The sequence below is a fragment of the Zonotrichia leucophrys genome, chromosome 5, assembly GCF_028769735.1.
Source record: "Zonotrichia leucophrys gambelii isolate GWCS_2022_RI chromosome 5, RI_Zleu_2.0, whole genome shotgun sequence".
Lineage (NCBI taxonomy): Eukaryota > Metazoa > Chordata > Aves > Passeriformes > Passerellidae > Zonotrichia > Zonotrichia leucophrys.
In genome coordinates, this window is record NC_088175.1 from 53,207,513 (window position 1) to 53,226,818 (window position 19,306).

The following is a 19,306-nucleotide window of genomic DNA, read 5'->3' on the forward strand; positions in this document are numbered from 1 at the left end:
CAGCACTACAATTTTTGCATAAACTTAACTTAATAAACTGCATCCTAAAACATGGTGTTTATGTCAAGTATTGACATTGCATATACCATTCTAAAAGAACAGAATGAAAGGAACAAAACCAGAACAAACAGCTGCATCAGTAAGGCACACCCAGTCCCCAGCACACACAGAAGCTTCTTCACTGACTGGCAGGGTTTCTAAGGTTCTCAGATATAACCTGAGCAGCACATCTGCTTACTCTCAAAATATACACCAGAGAATGAGCCAATCTGTCTTTAACAAAATTGAAATGGCTCTCAGATAAATGACTGGTTCAGAATTTCATCCATTTGATTTTTAAACACTTTGCCATTGGTGATGACCAAGAGTCTACATGGGCAGCTACTCCTTTGATCCCTTGCATGTGCCACTTATTTCAGTGCAACCACTCAGGGAGCAAAGTTGGTAGAATTTGACCTGGTCTAAAACTGCATTAGCCCACTACTACAAAAGATTACAGGAAAAAATTCACTTTTGTTTACCTTGTGGGGTATTTTGTTTCCATGATTTCATATCAGAGCATTTTCCCTAAATAAGTCCCAACTGTACATGTTTTGTTTAGTGCTACATGCAAAAGAGGATTTCCAGCATCCTGCCCCACTCAATAGCATTTTAGATTACCATACTCTGTATCAAAGCAAATGCTTTCAAAATATTCAAATGATCAATTAATGAAAAGTTTAGGAATATAAAAAATATATTTCTTTAAGCAGCATAGATGCATTTCCAGCTTAAAGAAAAGGTGTTGTCCTTTAAATATTCTCACTCAGATGGAAGACTGAGCTTGTAAGTTATGAAAGAAAGATAATATGTAAAATGACCTAAATGCAAGTCCAGTTATTCTGTATATTTTCAACACATTTTTAGATCAGCTGCATTTTAGGAATAAATACAAGTTAAAAGTGAAGTAAGACAAAACACATTTTATGTTGCCTTTGATCTTTAACTTGTAGCCTTATCTCCCAGGTCAGAGGGCACATTATTCAATTTCACCATATTTTGTGTTAAACCACTGTAGCGTTGAAGATGACTTTCAGTACAAATGTCATGGTACTTAAAGCTAAACTGGACTCTAGTTTTTTGAGCTTCTTAATTAAAATCACAGTTTGTAATGGTCTGACAATATTATCTTTATTCTTTCCAGTTGAGCAGCAGCAGAATTTTCACAGCATTTATTCAATCAAGCCTAGCAATGTTTCTGTGGCTCACTCTTTCACTTCCTAAAACAGACAACAGGGTTCAGAGCCACTATGCTGTCACTCTGGGTAAATTTATTCCCTGTGTCAAAGGGAGTGAGAGCTGCACTGGATGAAATCTAAACTCTTCAGGGAACCTGATGTTAAGAACTAATTCTGAGGAGTAAAAAAAGAGTGAGAAGAAAACCACCAGTTTTTCTTAAAAAACAAAACCAAAACTTCTAGGAATTCTCTACTACTTTTTGATATGTAATGCCAGATCCTGTCAGAGTAATAAAATTACATTATTTAAATGACAGTCTATTAAAAAATCTTTCATCTATAAAGAGAACAAATGTACCAATTCTACTTTAATTCAGTGAGGAAAAAATACCACATGCTGAACAGTAGCTATCACACTATAAAAATCTAAAACCATTGCATTTGTAAGATTTTCAGATTTGAAGCTGATACCTCTTTGTGTTACTTGTAATAATTATCATATATCATTTAAGTATTAAAGCCAGTTAGTAGTGGATTATATCCCAAGCATATATTTTCATTAAAGCTCTTCCTTCTTTTTGCACTTTCATTATTTTCTTACCATTTCATTCAGTTTCTTTTGTAAAGTGTATTTTGAAATCTGTAAAACAACAGAGAGTTATTCATTAAGTGGTATTTACATTTTTTCTGACAAGAACCTGCATAATTAAGCATTGCTATACCAATGACTTAATTGCATTTGTTATTAATCCATCCAATACAGTAATGGTGGTTTTGAATTACTGATGGCAAAATTTCATGTGTTATTAGATTCACTTTACTTCATAATGTTACTTCAATATTTAAATTATGTAAAATCACTTTACACTGATTTGTTACTAGAGGAGTTTTGAAAAAGTGCACAAATCCTTGTGTTTTCTGACAGGCATCATGAAAACAACATGCAAAGGGACCACAGTCTGTAAACAAGACCCTTAGAAATAAATAGAGAAGAAGATAAAGATAGAAATCAAAGTATTCCCTCAACTCCTACAGGAATAGAAGTGCGTTCCCTGTTGGAAAAAATAACAAAAATATCTTAGTAGGTATTTTAAATGGTAACATATAAAGATATAACGTAACAATCTCACATGCTTTAATAATATAAGGCTGCCATTAGAAGATATCAACACTACTTAATACCCCACTGACAGAGTAACTTTGATTTGCATACAAAAAACCCCCAAGGTATTGTCAAAGAATCCAGAGTGTACAAAGCTTAAACAGAAGATATTATTTCTAGGAAAAAACCTAGAGAATAATCATTTCAAGGCAGGGTTCTGACTCTACAGAGAAGAATACAGAACTGAATTAAAAATTCTTCCCTCTTGTATTAGGCTCATTGTGAGCACATTGTGACCTCCTGCTTCCTCAAGCCACAGTGGAATTTCCTAGATCTGAACTGTACTGTGACACAGATGCTTGATCTGTGAACACTCAACGTTTAAGATTATTTTTTTTTAATTTGTGGTTTGTCTTACAAAAGAAAGGCCAGTGGCATCTTTCATTACTCTTGCTGTCCACATATTATGTTCAGCAGACCATGCAGGGATGGATATTCTACATCATCTGTGCTATGCCAAGGTTTGAGCAAGGCAACAAAATCCTTGCAGCTATTGCTCAGAAGGCCAGCCATGAGAATCAATTTCTTTTGCTCCTAAAATACATTCAGTGTTAAGTAAGAGACAAAAAAACCCAGTCTGCTACCAAGTAAATGCATTCCATTATAAGAGAATGTTAATAGGAACCATCACAAGTTTCAAAATCATAGCAATAATCCATTACAGCCATTTTGTTTTCAACATCAATTTCATTCCACTCCGTTGTGGGTAGAAAAATCATTAGTTCCTGGTAACACCTGAAATCTGGCAATGCATTACAATGCTGCTGATCTATTTTCAGTATATTTGCCTTGGTCTTAAGCCATGGATGAAGTGTAAGTACAGAAACCTCCCAGTGAAACAGAGGAAACCACTGAGCACTGCAACAGGGAGGCCCAGGGTGAATACTTAGTTCTGTTTACGAGTCCAAAACCAGGGATTCCAGACAGGTGTGAAGCAACAAAACAAGAATGAAGGAAGAGGAAGACTGTGGAAATGAAAAGAAAACATATTTCACACACTGTTTGGACTTTTGAGTTGTCTTCTGGAGGAAAAGAACATCAGCTGGAAGGTTAACTTAAAGCAGCAGTGACACTGAAGACTAGAACAGAAACTCAGTGTCACAAAGTGAGGTGTCCTAGGAAGATTAAGCAATAAGGCCTTAAAGATCCTCTTAAAACCAACAATTTTCTTACTAGTAAAAAACTAAAACCAAAACTCCTGTATTCAAAGAAATGTGGTTTTACAAAAGCAAAACTTTACCTGTAAGGCTTTTAATGTTTCTTTCAGTCCATCAATTTCTTTTTCTTTTGTTTCTACAGCAAGTTGGTATTTTCCCTTTCAACAAAAGCTGTACTTCAGGATTTGGGCAGAGTAAATGCATTTACAATAAGAATTTATCAAAAAGAATGTTACAAAAATAAAGGGTAACTCCGCTACGACAGAACAATCCATTAGTGAATAATTCAGCTAAATAATTTTAACATGCAGACAAATATTGCTATGAAAAGAAAAGTGAAAACACAATAGAGTATTTTCACCACTTCTGACTATTCATCAAGTCTTCAAATTGGCTGTTCTGGGAGAGAAAAGCCTGACAAAGGCCGAATACGTTATTTAGAACCAAGAAAGTAAATTTTAAAACAAAAGGCATCAGGTAAATCCATTTTTTATCTGCAGGATCTTCAGAGAAACAACCTGCTCATTTTTCTCAGTCCACAAAGAGTGAACTGGAAGCTGCTATTGCTAGAGTCACTAAATACATGCAAGTACATTATATATATATATATATATATATATATGCAAATGTGTGTGTGTGTGAATACATACATAGACAAACATAAAATTTGCACATGAGAAAGCCAAAGGACTTCAGTAGAATTAAATCTGGTAAAAATCACTGGCTGCAGCCAATCCAATGCAGACCAGAATCTAAATACCAGAGAATATGCCAGAAAACACAAATACATCCAATTCAACCACCCCTGCCTGTTGCAGTGATTCCCAACACAGTGCTGACTGTGCAATCCTCCAAAACCACCCTGATCACTCACAGTACATAGCATCTAAATTGGTGCAAAAATTGGTTTCTCAACCCTGTCCTGAGCTTAATTGACTCTTTCAGTCACTTTGGTATAAAGTACTGAAAGTACTACTCAATTAAATGGAAATAGAAGTAAAAATTAATCAGCATAAAATTTAATTCTGAACCTATCATTGAAAATAAAAATCAGAGAGTGATAAGTGGGTAAGTGTGGACAAATTAATTGTCTTAATGAAAAAAAATCCAAACTCCTAGTCAAGAAAATTACTCAACCAGAAAACATAAAATAAATAGCAATAAATAGCAATGCAGCAAATAATAAAGTTTTTTTATATATATTTCAAGCCATTTAACCAGTTTGCAAATTCCTGTGTCAGTTCTTATGCCAAATCCAGCATATTCATCTGCTCTAAACCACTGGGAAATTTAAATGAAACAACAGAGGCAGACAACCACTGACTTCACTGTTTAAAACAGGTTCATTGTACACCAAATGTAAATCCTTCATTCTGAGGAGGAATTGGGCATTCAGCCTGGTATAAAAACTCACATAGCAAACAAAATCCATATAAATTCAGGCTAAAATTTCATCTTATTTCAGTTTAGGTCAAGTACCTTTGGAAACCTTTAGTACCTTTAGTTCAGCTAAATCAATAAAATCCCTATTAAAATCTGATCACTCTAAGGCAGCTAAAAATGCTGTTTTTCAGTACTACTTGTAAAGGCCAATTATCCCAATTTATCCCAACCCTCTAGAATAAAGTAAATTTTGTATAAATGCAATATGGAACAATCAAAGAACACTCTTTCCTCAACTGACTTTTAGCATAAGCAGTGACACTTCACAAGTCTATAAACAAAAAAAACAGAAATACAAAAGTTACAAAGACATTTCTTTTGCAAAGGTCATAGCAAAAAACATAATGTAATTGCAATATACTTAGTTTATACTTAGGATATGTTTGGTATGTTTTATATCATTATCATTTGCTTGTGCTCTTCTTTGGATGACAAACAACAAAAAATTTAGAGTACCTTTTCTTCTTCCATGGCAAACATCCTTGCCTGTAACTTGGTTGTCAGTCACATAAAAAAACCAAAACAAAAAAATCAGAACAGCACATGGCAATAATTTTATTCATGCAATTCAACAAGACAATATAGTTATATTAACCTGCACAGTACAATTCCTGGGGTTTTCTACCTATAAGAACTGCACAACTCTACAGTTCTACAAGAAGTCTGTGAATCTCAAATTTATTTTTCAAGGGAGAAACGTAATTGCTGGTCAGTTTCTTTTTTGTGTGACACAATTGTGATGCAGTATTAATGACAAATTCTTCATCACCATGGGCAACAGTTTCAGCTCCTATGAACATTCTCTGCAAGGTCTCTCAGCTCTTGTGTTTGCTCACTGCAATATGGAGAATAAAACACAAGAGTGAAACACACTTTGAAATGTTGGGCAGGATAATTTGTGTGGCAGATCTTTTACCATGGTTTATGAATCTACCCTTGCAGAGGTCACGCTAAACTAGAGGGGAAAAACCAAACAAAGCAAAACAAAATAAGGAAAGTATTAGAAGAAGCATTATCTTCTCCAGGAGGTTTTTGAAATATAAAAATGAAAAATGCCAGGAGGAGGGGCACCTGGAAAGAACTACAAAAATACAAACATAATGGTGTGGCCAGAAGAAAGGAAATGAGCTCTGTCCTGAGCTGGATATTCTAACATTTTATATGCAATAGAAAAATATTTTCATACTAACTGATAACTTGCTATGATGCCACTGTATTTTAAAATCCCACAGTGAAAGCCAAAGGCTTTATTTTGTTACCTGTTTTTTAAAAGCTGCCATAGCTTCTTTGTTTTGTTGTTGCAGCGTGTCGGTCTGATGCTGCAGAGTTTCCTGCTCATGTGAAATAACAACAGTGTGAGTAAAGCATTATCTTAGAGCAAATCATATATCAAGTATTTCAAGAAAAGGCTGGCTTATTATGATATTTATTTAACAATAAATATGTAATATTTATTGTTAAATATTTCTAGAATGACACAACTGACTAAAAAACCCCGAAGACTGAAAAAAGAAGCATTTTTTAAACTGGTAATTGTCTTTTTGGTAGCAGCTTCTCTTTCATTCTTAACAGGTAACAATTCTCCCCTCTGGAATACAGACCTTTTACTAGGACTTCTGTGAGCAACTCCTACCCATCCCATCAGCCTGCAGAAACAATCCACATCCACTACCAGCTCAGGACAGAACCTTGACACTGCTCCAGGTAGTTACCACAGAATTTTAATACCCATTAAAAACAGAATCCCATTGAAAATTAACTGTCTGTTATTCTGTTCATAGTTAGATTTCAGTCATTTAACAAGCTACCTGAAAGAGCTGAAGGAAGCCAGAAATAACCAAGTGTAAGGCAATAGTATGAGACTTCTATCACCCTCCAGCCTGGCACTACTCTCATCCACAAAAACAAGAAAATGAGTGAAGATGTACTTTTTGGTATTATTATTTCATATTATAATCTCATAGGCTAATACTACACTCTACAAGATGGAAATCTCCAACATCTTTAAGCATCATGCTTCTCTAGAAGACACTTCACCTTTACCATGGAAGGTATGCATGGAAGACCAGGTTTTTTTCAGTTCTAAAAACTGAAATATTAGGTAAAAATACTTAAGTGGCTCTGTCCTTGAACAGCTATCTCAAAATATAGATGAGTGTTTAGCTTAGAAATATGAGTGTGTAGCAGGAAACACACGAATCCACTAATGACTGCACAATAATCAATATAAATTGAGACAATTAAAAAGAATGAATGGGAGAAAATAAATTGAAAATCTGTTTCACACACAAAGAGTCAAATTTCTTCTTCTGCCTTAATAAAAATTGAGTTTTTAAACATAAAGTCCCTTCCAAAATTGCTGTTTTCTCCAGCAAGCTGGTGTTGCTTTCATATTGTACAAGCAAGAGCTTGAACAGAAGAGCCTTTTGGGAGAGAGAAGAATCCATGGAGATCAAGTGTTCCATGTCCATTTGCTTAACTCATCACGAGTAGAGGAGGTTTTGTTTTGTGTGCACCAAACAATGCACAGCACATAAATGAGGGTTCAGAAGCACACAGAAGTGCTGAGGAATGTTTTCCTGAGGTTGGCCCTGTGTCCAAGGACAGCTTCTCCAGGGGGTGACAGGCATGTGAAGCACCAAGGCAGGAAAGTACTGCAGGCACAAAAATCAGCTACTCCCACTGCAGTACTTCTGCTCACCACAGGAATAAAGTTTTATATCCACAGCACTGCCAAATGAAGATGGCACTACAAAATACAGGAATTCAAGGCAATATCATGGAATAAATTATGTAGGTATAAGTCTGGTTTCAGTAAGCAATCATCCTTTATATAACTTTATCATAGATGTAATGGAAAAAAACCCCAATTCTGAACTCTTTATAACATACTACTTTTTTGTACTGTATATTCAAGTGAGGTATTTTATTTTCAAAATGACAGGGCAGTGTCTACAAATATTCATTTTCTAACAAGCCTCACACACAGACTATCAGATAAAATGATTCTATTATCTCTGTCAGAAATTCAGGCTTGGAAGAAATTTTCCAGATATACCATGTTTGTGTGATGCAGTAAGACTGAAGAAAAATGCAGAGGTTTTTTTTAAATATGAAAAAAATCAGCTTTGATATTTTAATATTATACTGGATGAGTATACCACTAGATTTAAAGGAATATATTCTCCAGTTATTCTGTTTTCCCGGCTTGAGAGTATTTCTTTTAAGAGCAGGCACAGTATATTTATAAAATGTAGATAAGTTGTAATATGACTTAGCTGAAATAATGTCTTCATTTCAAAATAGTTAGCTAAATTTAAGGTAAAATAAAATGAATGACAGAAATGTTGACTGGAAGGGAAATTCAGGAAGGAAATGGTAAAACAGAACCTTTGATAAACCAGAGGAAGATGTCTACTTATTGAACTACTGCTGTGGTCAGTATGATTCTGCATTCAGAAACAATCAGGTCACAAATTCAATTTAAATGTCATACTTAGAGTTTTCATCTTACTGGAGTCTCCAGGATTGGATATTCATATTAGCTCATTCCTTTGAAGTTCCAGAAAATGTGCTCACATGAAGTTCCCAAAATCTACCACTCATTGATCAGCTTTGCCATGTGCCAATGTTCAGTGCAAAGTACAGGAACAGAGTTCACCTCACTACCTGTAAGTCCCATCCTTTTATGAGTGGTAAATTAAATTGCTGTTAAGGTCTTAGAATGGGTGGAAATCCTCCCTTTTGAACCCAGAATATTAAGCACTGCAAAGCTAGGTTAAGAAAAGCAAAGAAGGGTTACAAATTGAAAGCACTCTTGCTTTTACAAATAGAAAATGTTTCCTGTTTCTGTGTGCACATATATATCTTTCAAGAAAGAAAAGCACAGAGTTGGGATTATTAATTTAAGATGGTTAGGATGAACTCCAAGATGAAATAGCCTTCCTTTACAACTAAGATGTTAAATATCCCAAGATCAAGGATAGAGCTGAAATTATTGTTTTTTCTGGGGTTGTAAAATATACGGAGTGAAGCCTTTTATCTTGTGCCCTAGTGACAGGGGTCATGGGTTTGATTGTATTAAAGAAGGGAATGCATTTCCTAGCAAAGCATAACCTCAGGAGCCCTAACTCTGAGAAGAATGTCAGACTTGTGTTGCTGAATACTTCATTCTCAACATTTAAAAGCTGACAGACTGAGTATGGATAACATACAAGTTCATGTTCAAAAATAACTTTTTGGAAAAATCTCCACTTCCAAAAGATTGCAAGTGGAGTCGTTTGCTGCACTGATATTTGCATAATACAGAGAAGCTGCTACACATCTTCCCCCACACTGACGTGCCAACATGCCTCAGATTAGCTCAATGTCTTCCTGCTTCAGCATTTCCATCTCTTTTGACTGAAGATTGCCAAGTCATGCCAAATATTATTATATTTTCTTGTTAAAAACATTGCTAAGCTGGGCACAATCCAAGTCAAAATAAAAGCTACAGATGTTCATGACTAAGTAATAAGCTACTGGCTAGAACATTCTACTACTGAAATAAAAATAGCTCTAAAAGGAGGAATTGTAACAAATCAAAATTTATATTAACACATTAAAATTAAATCTCAGCAGGTAAAACACTACAAGCACACAGGAAAGTTACCTTCTGCCATTCCAGCTCCTGTTTCTCTATAACAATTTTGTTTATTTGGTCTTCATAATTATTTTCTGTTTCCTAGTTAAAAACAAACATTAAAAAAGTCAAAACACTGAAATGAAGGAAAGTTCAGTGAGATGCAAAAGTGCTTCAAGAATCCATTGTAGTCAATGATACAGATAATCATAATTAATTACTCAGAATGTTTGGGGCAACTTAAATATTCAGCTCAAAGCATCTGAATCTTTATTCTTTGTGACATCTCCTAGGACAACTGAAAAGTTTTTGTCAGTGATTACTTCTGTTATTATGGAAAAAGAGAAATATTTATCATTATCTTCTGTGCCAAGAAGCCTTCTGTCCTGCCAAAATAAACTGAAACAGTAATCAACACATATTTCTGAAAAGATGAGCTACCAGAAAATCTGAGAAGACCATTACTAAAGTCCAGAGTTTCCCCCATGATCCACAGGGAGGTGTTACAGATTCTGCTCTTGCAGAAGCATTTTGTCAAGAACCAAACTATTACTTTTGATAACAAATGAGAGTTATCTTCTGATTGTTGTAATCTTCGCTGCAGCGTTGTTCTCGCTCTCTCTGCTGGGGCTCTTCTCCATTCTCTGCCACACAGTCCTTTCTCTCTTCTCAGGGGCTCCTCTTGGGCTCTCGACCCACCCCTATTTATTTCAGTTACCTTCACGAGCTACAGCTGCTGCCCAACTAAGGACCCTGCAGCTGCAGCTCATTTGGAGCAACTCAGACCCACACAGGTCTTACAATACAACATATATTCAGGCCCCCACATTTCCCCCCTTTTCTTTTAACAATTATACAATTACAATATGCATGCAGTCCCAGCTCTCAGGCTGCCACAGCTCTCGGCTGTCTTTAGATACATACATAGAATATATACATATCCCTATACAGTCCCAGCTCTCTGGCTGCCACAGCTCTCGGCTGTCCTTAGATGTTCCATAGCTCTTTCCTTAAGCTCTCCAGCTTCTGCTGCTACAGCTCCTTAATTCCAAGGCCATATTTATTCTACAGTCCCAGCTCTCAGGCTGCCACAGCTCTCGGCTGTCCGGGGGATTCCATACCTTCTTTCAATGTTTGGTTGTGTGTTCTTCATCACGTCGGGGTCACCAGTTGTTGTAATCTTCGCTGCAGTGTTGTTCTTGCTTCTCTGCTGGGGCTCTTCTCCATTCTCTGCAGCACAGTCCTTCCTGTCTTCTCAGGGGCTCCTCCTGGGCTCTTGACCCACCCCTATTTATTTCAGTTACCTTCACGAGCTACAGCTGCTGCCCAACTAAGGACCCTGCAGCTGCAGCTCGTTTGGAGCAACTGGGACCCACACAGATCCCACAATACAACATATATTCAGGCTCCCACATCTGATAATCACAGTTGCTAAATATGTATGTAAATTTTCCTGAAACACTCTGGTATTCAAGTTAATTTTTCCCTTTGGAGTCCAATTTTTATGAGCACTGGCCTTCCTTCACAAACCCAGTACTCAAAAAAAGGAAGAAAAAAGGTTTCCTTATGAACAGTCACGACTTCCTGCAAGAACAATATTCAGGTTTTTGATGCATGTCATAAGCAACTCAGCACTGTCCTGTTTTTTGCACATAGTCAAAATAATGAATATCCTCCAAGGGCCTGGAGAGCTGCCCTAATGTGCCACTGAACTTCCAAAGGCTGCTTTCCTGCCTTTGCTCCACACACTGATGGCCAGCTTGGGAAAGCCACCACTATAAGGTAAGCCTGACTTCTCCTTGATGAATCCTTGCACTAATAACATTTACTGAGGGCCAGCAAGGGCCAAGCTCACTGTATAAGGGTAAAAGAATACTCCCAATACTTGAATGGTGCATTTTGATATATTATGTGCAAATTTTATGCTGTTTTTAAGTTCAACTTCACTGTAGTTTAAATCTCGCCATCTTAATTGTTGGAAAAATTTAAGTACTCTTGAAGTGACTCACACCTCAAAAATTGAGGACCTTACAAAACAGTCACAACTTGGGGAAAAAAAGGCCATGGATCTCTCTCTCTAATAAAAAATAAAAGAAGTCATCAAAAGGTTCATTCTCTTAATACTGGATTTTAAGTACTTTTAATTTAATTTTAATTTTAATTCTACTGAATTGCAATACCATGAACGACTATTATTTGCCATAAGACCAAAAAGATCCCACCTCTGGATGAAGCAGCACCTTTCCTGACACACTGAAAGGACAAATGGAGGCTCTTTCTCCTGCCCAAGTGAAGAAGATGACACAAAATTTTTTTTGCTATAAAATATACTACAATTTTTCTGAAGCCCAATATGTGTAAGGGTTCTAAGTTTCTGATTCAAGGATATTTAAAACACTTCAACAATTGATGCAAGACTGTTTTGAAGATTTTACAACCCTTTCTTACTTAGTATAATATTTAATTCATAGTCCCACTACTTATCAACAAAACCAAAAGAGCAAAATATGTCCCAAGTGATTCAAAATAGTTTTTTGACATTGACATCTTTTATAGTGTTTTAGGGTCAAAACTGACTTTCTTGATTAGCAGCCAGTTTACAAGCACATGTGTGTAGAGAAGCACACTTCTTCCCACAGGAGGCTGCTCCCAAACATTTCAAGATTCTTTCAGAGATTCTAAATATATGCCTCAGCTGTCATGTGAATTTTACATATAAAATACTGAACAGGCATTAAAACTGAAATTTGCTCACAGAGAACCAGAGAAAAGTCCTTTAGCTTTCACTTCTCTGATATACACTGGTAGAATACAGATGGAGAAGAGACCTAAAGATTTCATATGACATGGTAAAAAAAAAAATAAAAAAGAGAACTTAAAATATTATCAGTGATTTCCAGTTCTGCTTTAATAAATAGTGCTGCATAGTTGCAATTTTGGGGTTTTTTTTCTGGTACTATTCTATAAGTACTTAAGGAAAATATATCCCCTAATTTCCCTTGAGTGACAAAACCAAATGAGAAGCTTTTAAGAAGTTGTGATCCTCTATCCTTTCTGTTATTAAGCAACAAATGCTATGAAAATTATATATTATTAGCAAAAGTCTTTCTCAAAATGTTAAGAAAATGGCCTTAAATTCCATTTTAAGTGAAGCCTTTTGCTGTGAACACTTAAGAGGGTAAGAAGCAAAGTTCTAAGTGAACAACACTCCTCCAACTTACTCCCAAATTATAAAGGTGTATCTGGAAGTTATCAAAAATGTCCATGTATGTAAGCATGGCTGAGAAAATAAACATCATAAATACTTAAACTGAGAATGACAATTACATGATAAAAATGTTCTCACGTGAAATCGCCAACAGTTATAAACCTTATCCATCATTTTTACATCTTCCAAAGGACATTTATAGTTTACCCATTTTGAATTGAAAGCTTCTAAAACTTGTGTGAAGCACTTTTTTTTTTTAGAAGTTCTATCAGCTGTTTAATAAAACAAAAATGTTTTTGTTATACTTAGGAGAACAATATTGTATATAACTCTGATGAGGGATCAAAAACCCACCAAACCTTCAAAGTGTTCATTTTTTATTCGATGCCTTAGGACTACATGGATTTAAGTGTTTTTATAAAAAAAGACTACCATAACAATAAAAGAGGAGTAATTTGATGGTTTATTTACTCGTTATAACCTTTAGAAAGTGTCAAGCCTTCTTTAAAGTGTTTGCTTCAGGCTGTAGTTTTACAAGATGGGCTGTGGATTGGTCAAGCCCCCTCGATTCTTGACCCTGAACGGATTTAGGAACAGAGTACAGCTGGCTCATGTCCAAGCAGCCAAAACTGCTGCTAGGTACTTTTATTATCTTTTTTAAACTTACACTCTCCCTCCTACAAAATTGCACATCCAATTTTCATGCAGGTCAAACAGTACTCACAGAAACTACAATTTCTGATTCTTTCACACTATAATTAGAAATTCCTTCATGAATGAAGCAGACCAGTACATTAGTAGATCTCATGGATATTGTTCTTAAGCTTTGCTTCCAGGACAAATGTTAATAGGAGAGAAGATATTTATAGAAGCATTATTCTACCTTTAGTTTCTGATAAAACATTGTTGAATTTTCATAGTTATGAAAAATAATAGCAACCTATATAGATTCCTATTTGGAATCTATTCTCAAAAACTTTCCATTTTCACATGCAGAGACACAAAAATTTGTACCAACCACTATTTTCCCTCTGTAAATTTCATTGGTCTGCCCTTGACTGCACTGCATGGTTAAAATGACTCTATATTTAATCTCTTCTATCAAAATATATTCCTGGAAAGGTCTGCATTGATACTTAGAACACTCTCCAACTGCAAGCAATCAGCTCCTAATCAAAAGCCACATTATTCACAAACAGAGAAATTGTGCTCTAACACACTGCTTGCTGACTCAAACAACAATACCAAGGATGTCACAATCAAGAAATCTGAAATTCAGTGCTGTTTATTCTCTCAAACCCACATGCTTGCTTTTTTCCCCAATACTCAGCTGTCCTTGTGTCTGTCATTTCACTAAAATAATTCCCTAATTTACACTTAGGTATGAAATCCAGTGAAAAGGCTGTTTTAGGAAGAAAAGGCACTCAGGTGACTCCAGAGCAAGACTGACAGACATGGAAGTAACTGAAGGAATATCCAGCACAAAAGGATCAGTGCTGGATGAGTGGGAAAGCAAACTGGAAAAAACAGAAGGGTTGTGAAGTAACCCCTGTGGGGCAGGGGAAAGAGAAATATAATTTTTTGTGGCTTTTAATTACTTGCATATTCATATTATGTCAATTCCTACAGAGAACAAAGACCCTGTGAATAGCCACAAGAACTGCATCAAGTATAATCATTCAAGCAATTAAACTTTAGGAACAAACTTGCACAGCTATCAAGGATTGGGATTTCCTCTGGAAGATGGAACAGATGAACAGTCCCTTACTCTGAGCAACTCTTCTGAATTATTTTTGAGAGTTTACCTACAATATCATGACATTGAGTAAGGATTGCAACAAATCTCTCAAAATATTTTTGTATTTAAGAGTTTGCTTTTTATTAGCTTCACACAGATAATTTGACCCACAAATTTATTAATCTGAATTTGTGCTGCAGCTTAACCAAGCATTCCAGGTGCTTTAATAAATTCAAAATACACAACAGGTCCTGTCCCAAAGAGTCTCCTGTTGAAGTGACAAGCAAGACCAAGAATGGGAAGAAAAACAGAAGCAAATAGATGTAAAATAATCTCATCTGAGGCCAAGGCAGAGGTCAAAGACAAAGCTGAGAGTAAAATCCGTGGCACTGGCTCTAGTGCCTCCCTCAGGTTATCAGTCTACTGAACCTCACAAGCAACCTGGGAAGGAAGTGGAAGAAATAGTAAGAAACCAGCAGAATTTTCACTTTTACTCCACTTTCTGATGGAGCAGATGACACAGATTTTGTGTTTCATTCATGGCCATGGAAAAATTAGCATGTTAGTGCAAGACAAGCACTGTAATTCTCTAAGTCATCTCTGTATTTTGGTTTATGCACTACCTTTCTCTCAGGGCTGATTAAAAATTTACAAAATAAGCTCATGCTTGAGCTTGCAAGAAATTCACAGCTAAAATGGGGATAGGGTTTTTTAGGGGTATTTTAAAGCAAAAACATCCATACAAAATTCTACTTTAAAAGATAAAAATGAATGCCACTAGGCATAAGCCACACTACTCAATAACCCTTGCTTCTTCAGAATACCTATGTTTTATATTCCAAGCTTCAAACATACCAAGCAAGGAACCCTGAACTATCAAAACCAATCAAAAATGCATTCAAGGACACTCCAAGATTTCAATCTGGCTGTCTGTAAAATGCTTACTTTTTTACTTAAATTTCTAAATAAACAGGTAGATATATACATATTTTTTAGGGTAAAGGAAAGCACAGCTACTTTAGAAACTTAGGACCATGTCTTAACTATGAAATTGGCTCTTAGCATTTGCATCAACTTTGAAACTACAAACAATTTCAAGGCAAAAAATTACTCACCCTTCTGAGACAACTTCTACAAAATCACAGCCACAAACTCTCGTAGTATAGCAGACACAAAGCAAGCATAAAAACCCAAAGGAAAATGCCAAATTATGAAATCCCATGGCACCCCATGAACACTTTAGGCTCTGACCATTGTGCATTAAAAGTGCAACATTGAGTTAACCATGTAAATTCAGCTAAGCAGTCTTATAAGCAAAAGATACTCTGATCATTATATAATAATAATAATAATAATAATAACTATTTGATATAATAATATGTCTAATAATAAAGTTAAACTATTCAGTCTTTACTTTTAATACTAAAATAGTTTGACTAGACTAAACATGACCATTGTAACACAGGTCTGGGATCACACCATGGGGGCTTTAACAGTACTACACCAATAAAGAACCTTCATGCAGCCCTTCTCTCTTTCTTTTTTTTTTTTTCCTTTTTAATGGCAGTCATTCTTTTGTTTATGGCTTTTAAAGAGAGGATTATAGCATTTCACTTAGATCAAAATAAGCATAAATCAAGCATGTCATCAATACTAATATTTTAAAACTAATAATACACATCTTTTGAGCAGGTCAAATGCATCAGATGAAGAAAAAATACACTTTAGGTCTTTCAATACACATAACAGTTCAGAAACCCTAAGGGGAGAAATAGACAGAAATGTTTACGTACACACAACTGAAAAAGTAACCACAGAAAAATACAAGTGACAAATTAACTACAAGAAAAAACAGCTGCCTTTACCAGCACAGAAGCAATTTTACCTTGGTACTACTACAAGATAATTTCAAAAACAAAACACCCCCACCCCTAATACCCAATACACTATTTATTGTAGGGGTCTAGCTCCATAGACTTAGCAATGTAAAAGTGGTGAAACACAGTGGTTTTAATCTAGCTCTTTGCCCACAAAATACACAAGCAAAGAACCAAAATCACCAATTTTCTGGCAAATGGCAAATCAATTATGAAACGAGAAAGACTTGGGGACTTGGAAAACACTTGGATTCCTTCTTTTCCTTTTGTATCAAAGACTGCTCTTAAAGAGAAGAATTATAATGAAAGACAATAATTTAATGTAGCTTTTCTCAATAGCCTGATTATCAACTCTAGCAACTTCTTATGTTGTTACAGAAAAACCAAATTCATTCCCATCCAAACCTGCTGCCTTTGTGCTGTCTACAGGAAAATCTGTAATACACCCAATACATTTTTACACAAAACCCTGGTTGGTGAATCACTTAAAATGCAGCATGAGGTCTAGCCACACTCATGCAGGATTTTCTAGGATTACCTACAGAGAGACAGAAATAAGGCAAAGAAAGACCAAAGCCAATGTAAACAAATTTACCCTTCTGATCCGCAGCTCTTCTATTGCCTCCAATAAACTCGTTTTAAAGTCTAACAGTCGAATGGAAAGCAAAGTCTCTGATGGACTTGGAAGAGCAGATTCAAGTGCCTGTGTTTTAAAGTCTTCATCCATTCTTTGAGCTCCTTTCTGCAAAATAAAGACAGGCATTTCCTCTCCAGTTTATCTGTAAGAGAATACTCAAACTGCACAACTTTCAAATATGGAGGCAGAATCTTTTTGCAAAGAGCAAAACTACTACTTATAGATACTATGTAATTAGCAATATTTTTATTTTAAAGTAATGTGCACTACTGTAGAAACAAAGCAAACATTTATCAGTAATTCCCAATATTCCTTTGCTTCTCCTCTCTGTATCTTGGCTTGGTTTAAGTTTTAAGCAAAAACTTTGATGAGCAGACAGAAGCAGTAGAGTTTTTTTTCCCCAGAGTTACTGTCCTGCACTGACATGAAGGTGCTGCAACACACATCATGCCATGAAAAAGTTGCTGCCTACATTCAAGATCACAAGACAGGCCCAATTTTAAAAGAGATCTTTGGTCTGAAATCAAGGACTTAAGGTAATGCTTGCAGTCTGTGCATCTGAATTTTATCAAGGTGTCTTTCTCATTCTCTTCCTACGAATCCTATATCAAAATGTTGTACTCTGAGCCAGCTGCATCAACTGCTGTCAAGCAAGGAATTACACAAACAGGAGCCCCAGGTGTCTCTGTAAGGACAAAGCAAATTTGTTAGAGACACCAGAGGTGACCACAACACTCAGCACTTTATTCACAAAAATGTAACAACCACAGGTATTTCCCCTGTTTTTCCCAGATGATATTTTCCAATCCTTGAGACTGAGTTGCCAGCAGTGCACTGGAAGACCCGACGCTATCCCTGCCAGACACACCCCTCGTGTTTCTGCACCAAGAATTACGGAGGCAGGGGCAGAGCACAGGAGTTATGGCTGACCTGGCTGCTGCCACAGAGCCCTTAGCAAGGGATTCCTGCAGGAAGAGCAGAGACCTGGTCTGTATCATGGGGCCATAACAACTACAAATCAGGGCTCACCACTTTTTCTTCTGTTGTCTAAATAAAACTCTAACATAGATCACATTTAAGCTGCTTGGTCATGGATAAGAGATTGACTCCTTGTTTAGCTGCCCCACCACAAAAGTTATTCTGTTAGTAAAGCAATGGTTTTGCTAAAACCAAAACAATCAGGTTCATTTTTGTCTTTCATTTTAAAACATATGACTAATTCTGAGCTGTTCAATATGAAGTATATAAATTCTTTTGTCAGTGTCAAAATGTGTGTGTTTGAAGGACTTCTGAAGAGGCAGCAAATAAAGCCCGAATAAGAAACATGTACAAACATGTAGCACTTCAGGCAACAAATCTGTTGTGTCAATGTGCCAGCATGAATCAGGCATTGTGCAGGCAATCTGCAGACGTTGTACACTGAGGCTGTTTGGAGTTTTTTAAAAGCAATACATTAGGATAAAAAAACTACTATTTCTACTTTAGCCTAAGAACTTAGAATAAAATAAGTCCGACTCTCTCAAAAGCACATTAAAAAAATTTGTTTCTTTCACTCAAGTTTTCAAAATTGTTTTCTTACTGATACATGCTGTACCACTACATGAAGAAATACCACAAACGTCTGATATCAAGTACTGGGAGATGATCATAACTACAAATCTAATAAAAATGCCAATATTATGCACAATAAACTAAGCACAGAGCCATTTGATTTCACTGTTCATCATGCTAAGGGTAAGATTTTTACAAACAAATGTTAAAACATGACACATGGTCTAATTATATTGCTGTCAACTAATGTTCGAGGCTTGGAGTTGGTGAAATCCTACAGTGATGAACTGTTACAAGACTGTGCTGTTATCAAATGAAGAAGCTGGTAGCCCGTGTTAATGAGAGAAAAAATAAGGGATAAACTTGATTTAGAAAAAGGATTCACCCTACAAGGACAGGAGCAGTTGAAGAAGTGCACTTCAGTTACAAAATTATTCTTATTTAGGCCAACCAGCAGAAGAGTGTACATTAACTGATACACGTGGGGCTGGTGCTTTTCCTTCCCGTCACAGAAGCAATCTGAGAATTATTTTCCCAAGGGGATACTTTCAAACCAATGCTATACTCCAAGGAACAGCAGCAAAGGGGCCTCAGGCATGCAGGGCTTTCTCTCAGCTCAGTGATCTCAGCAGGACCACTCGACAAACAAGACTTTCCCTCCCTAAAGCGGTGAGAGGGGATAAACGCTGTGCGAG

At 36.1% G+C, this 19,306-nt stretch overlaps 1 protein-coding gene across 1 annotated transcript in view; it reads right to left on the minus strand.

Annotated features, from left to right (window-relative positions):
• The window catches only part of CCDC73 (coiled-coil domain containing 73), a 50,193-nt gene extending 33,040 nt beyond the window's left edge, over window positions 1-17,153 (minus strand). The window contains exons 1-6 of the mRNA XM_064715643.1: window positions 17,019-17,153; window positions 9,631-9,702; window positions 6,239-6,310; window positions 5,436-5,471; window positions 3,620-3,694; window positions 1,819-1,857 (exon numbers count right to left, since the gene is read on the minus strand). Coding sequence (XP_064571713.1) covers window positions 1,819-1,857; window positions 3,620-3,694; window positions 5,436-5,471; window positions 6,239-6,310; window positions 9,631-9,702; window positions 17,019-17,150 — 426 coding nt within the window. The 5' untranslated portion in view covers window positions 17,151-17,153. The remainder of the gene's footprint in view (window positions 1-1,818; window positions 1,858-3,619; window positions 3,695-5,435; window positions 5,472-6,238; window positions 6,311-9,630; window positions 9,703-17,018) is intronic.
• Between the last annotated feature and the right edge of the window lie 2,153 nt (window positions 17,154-19,306).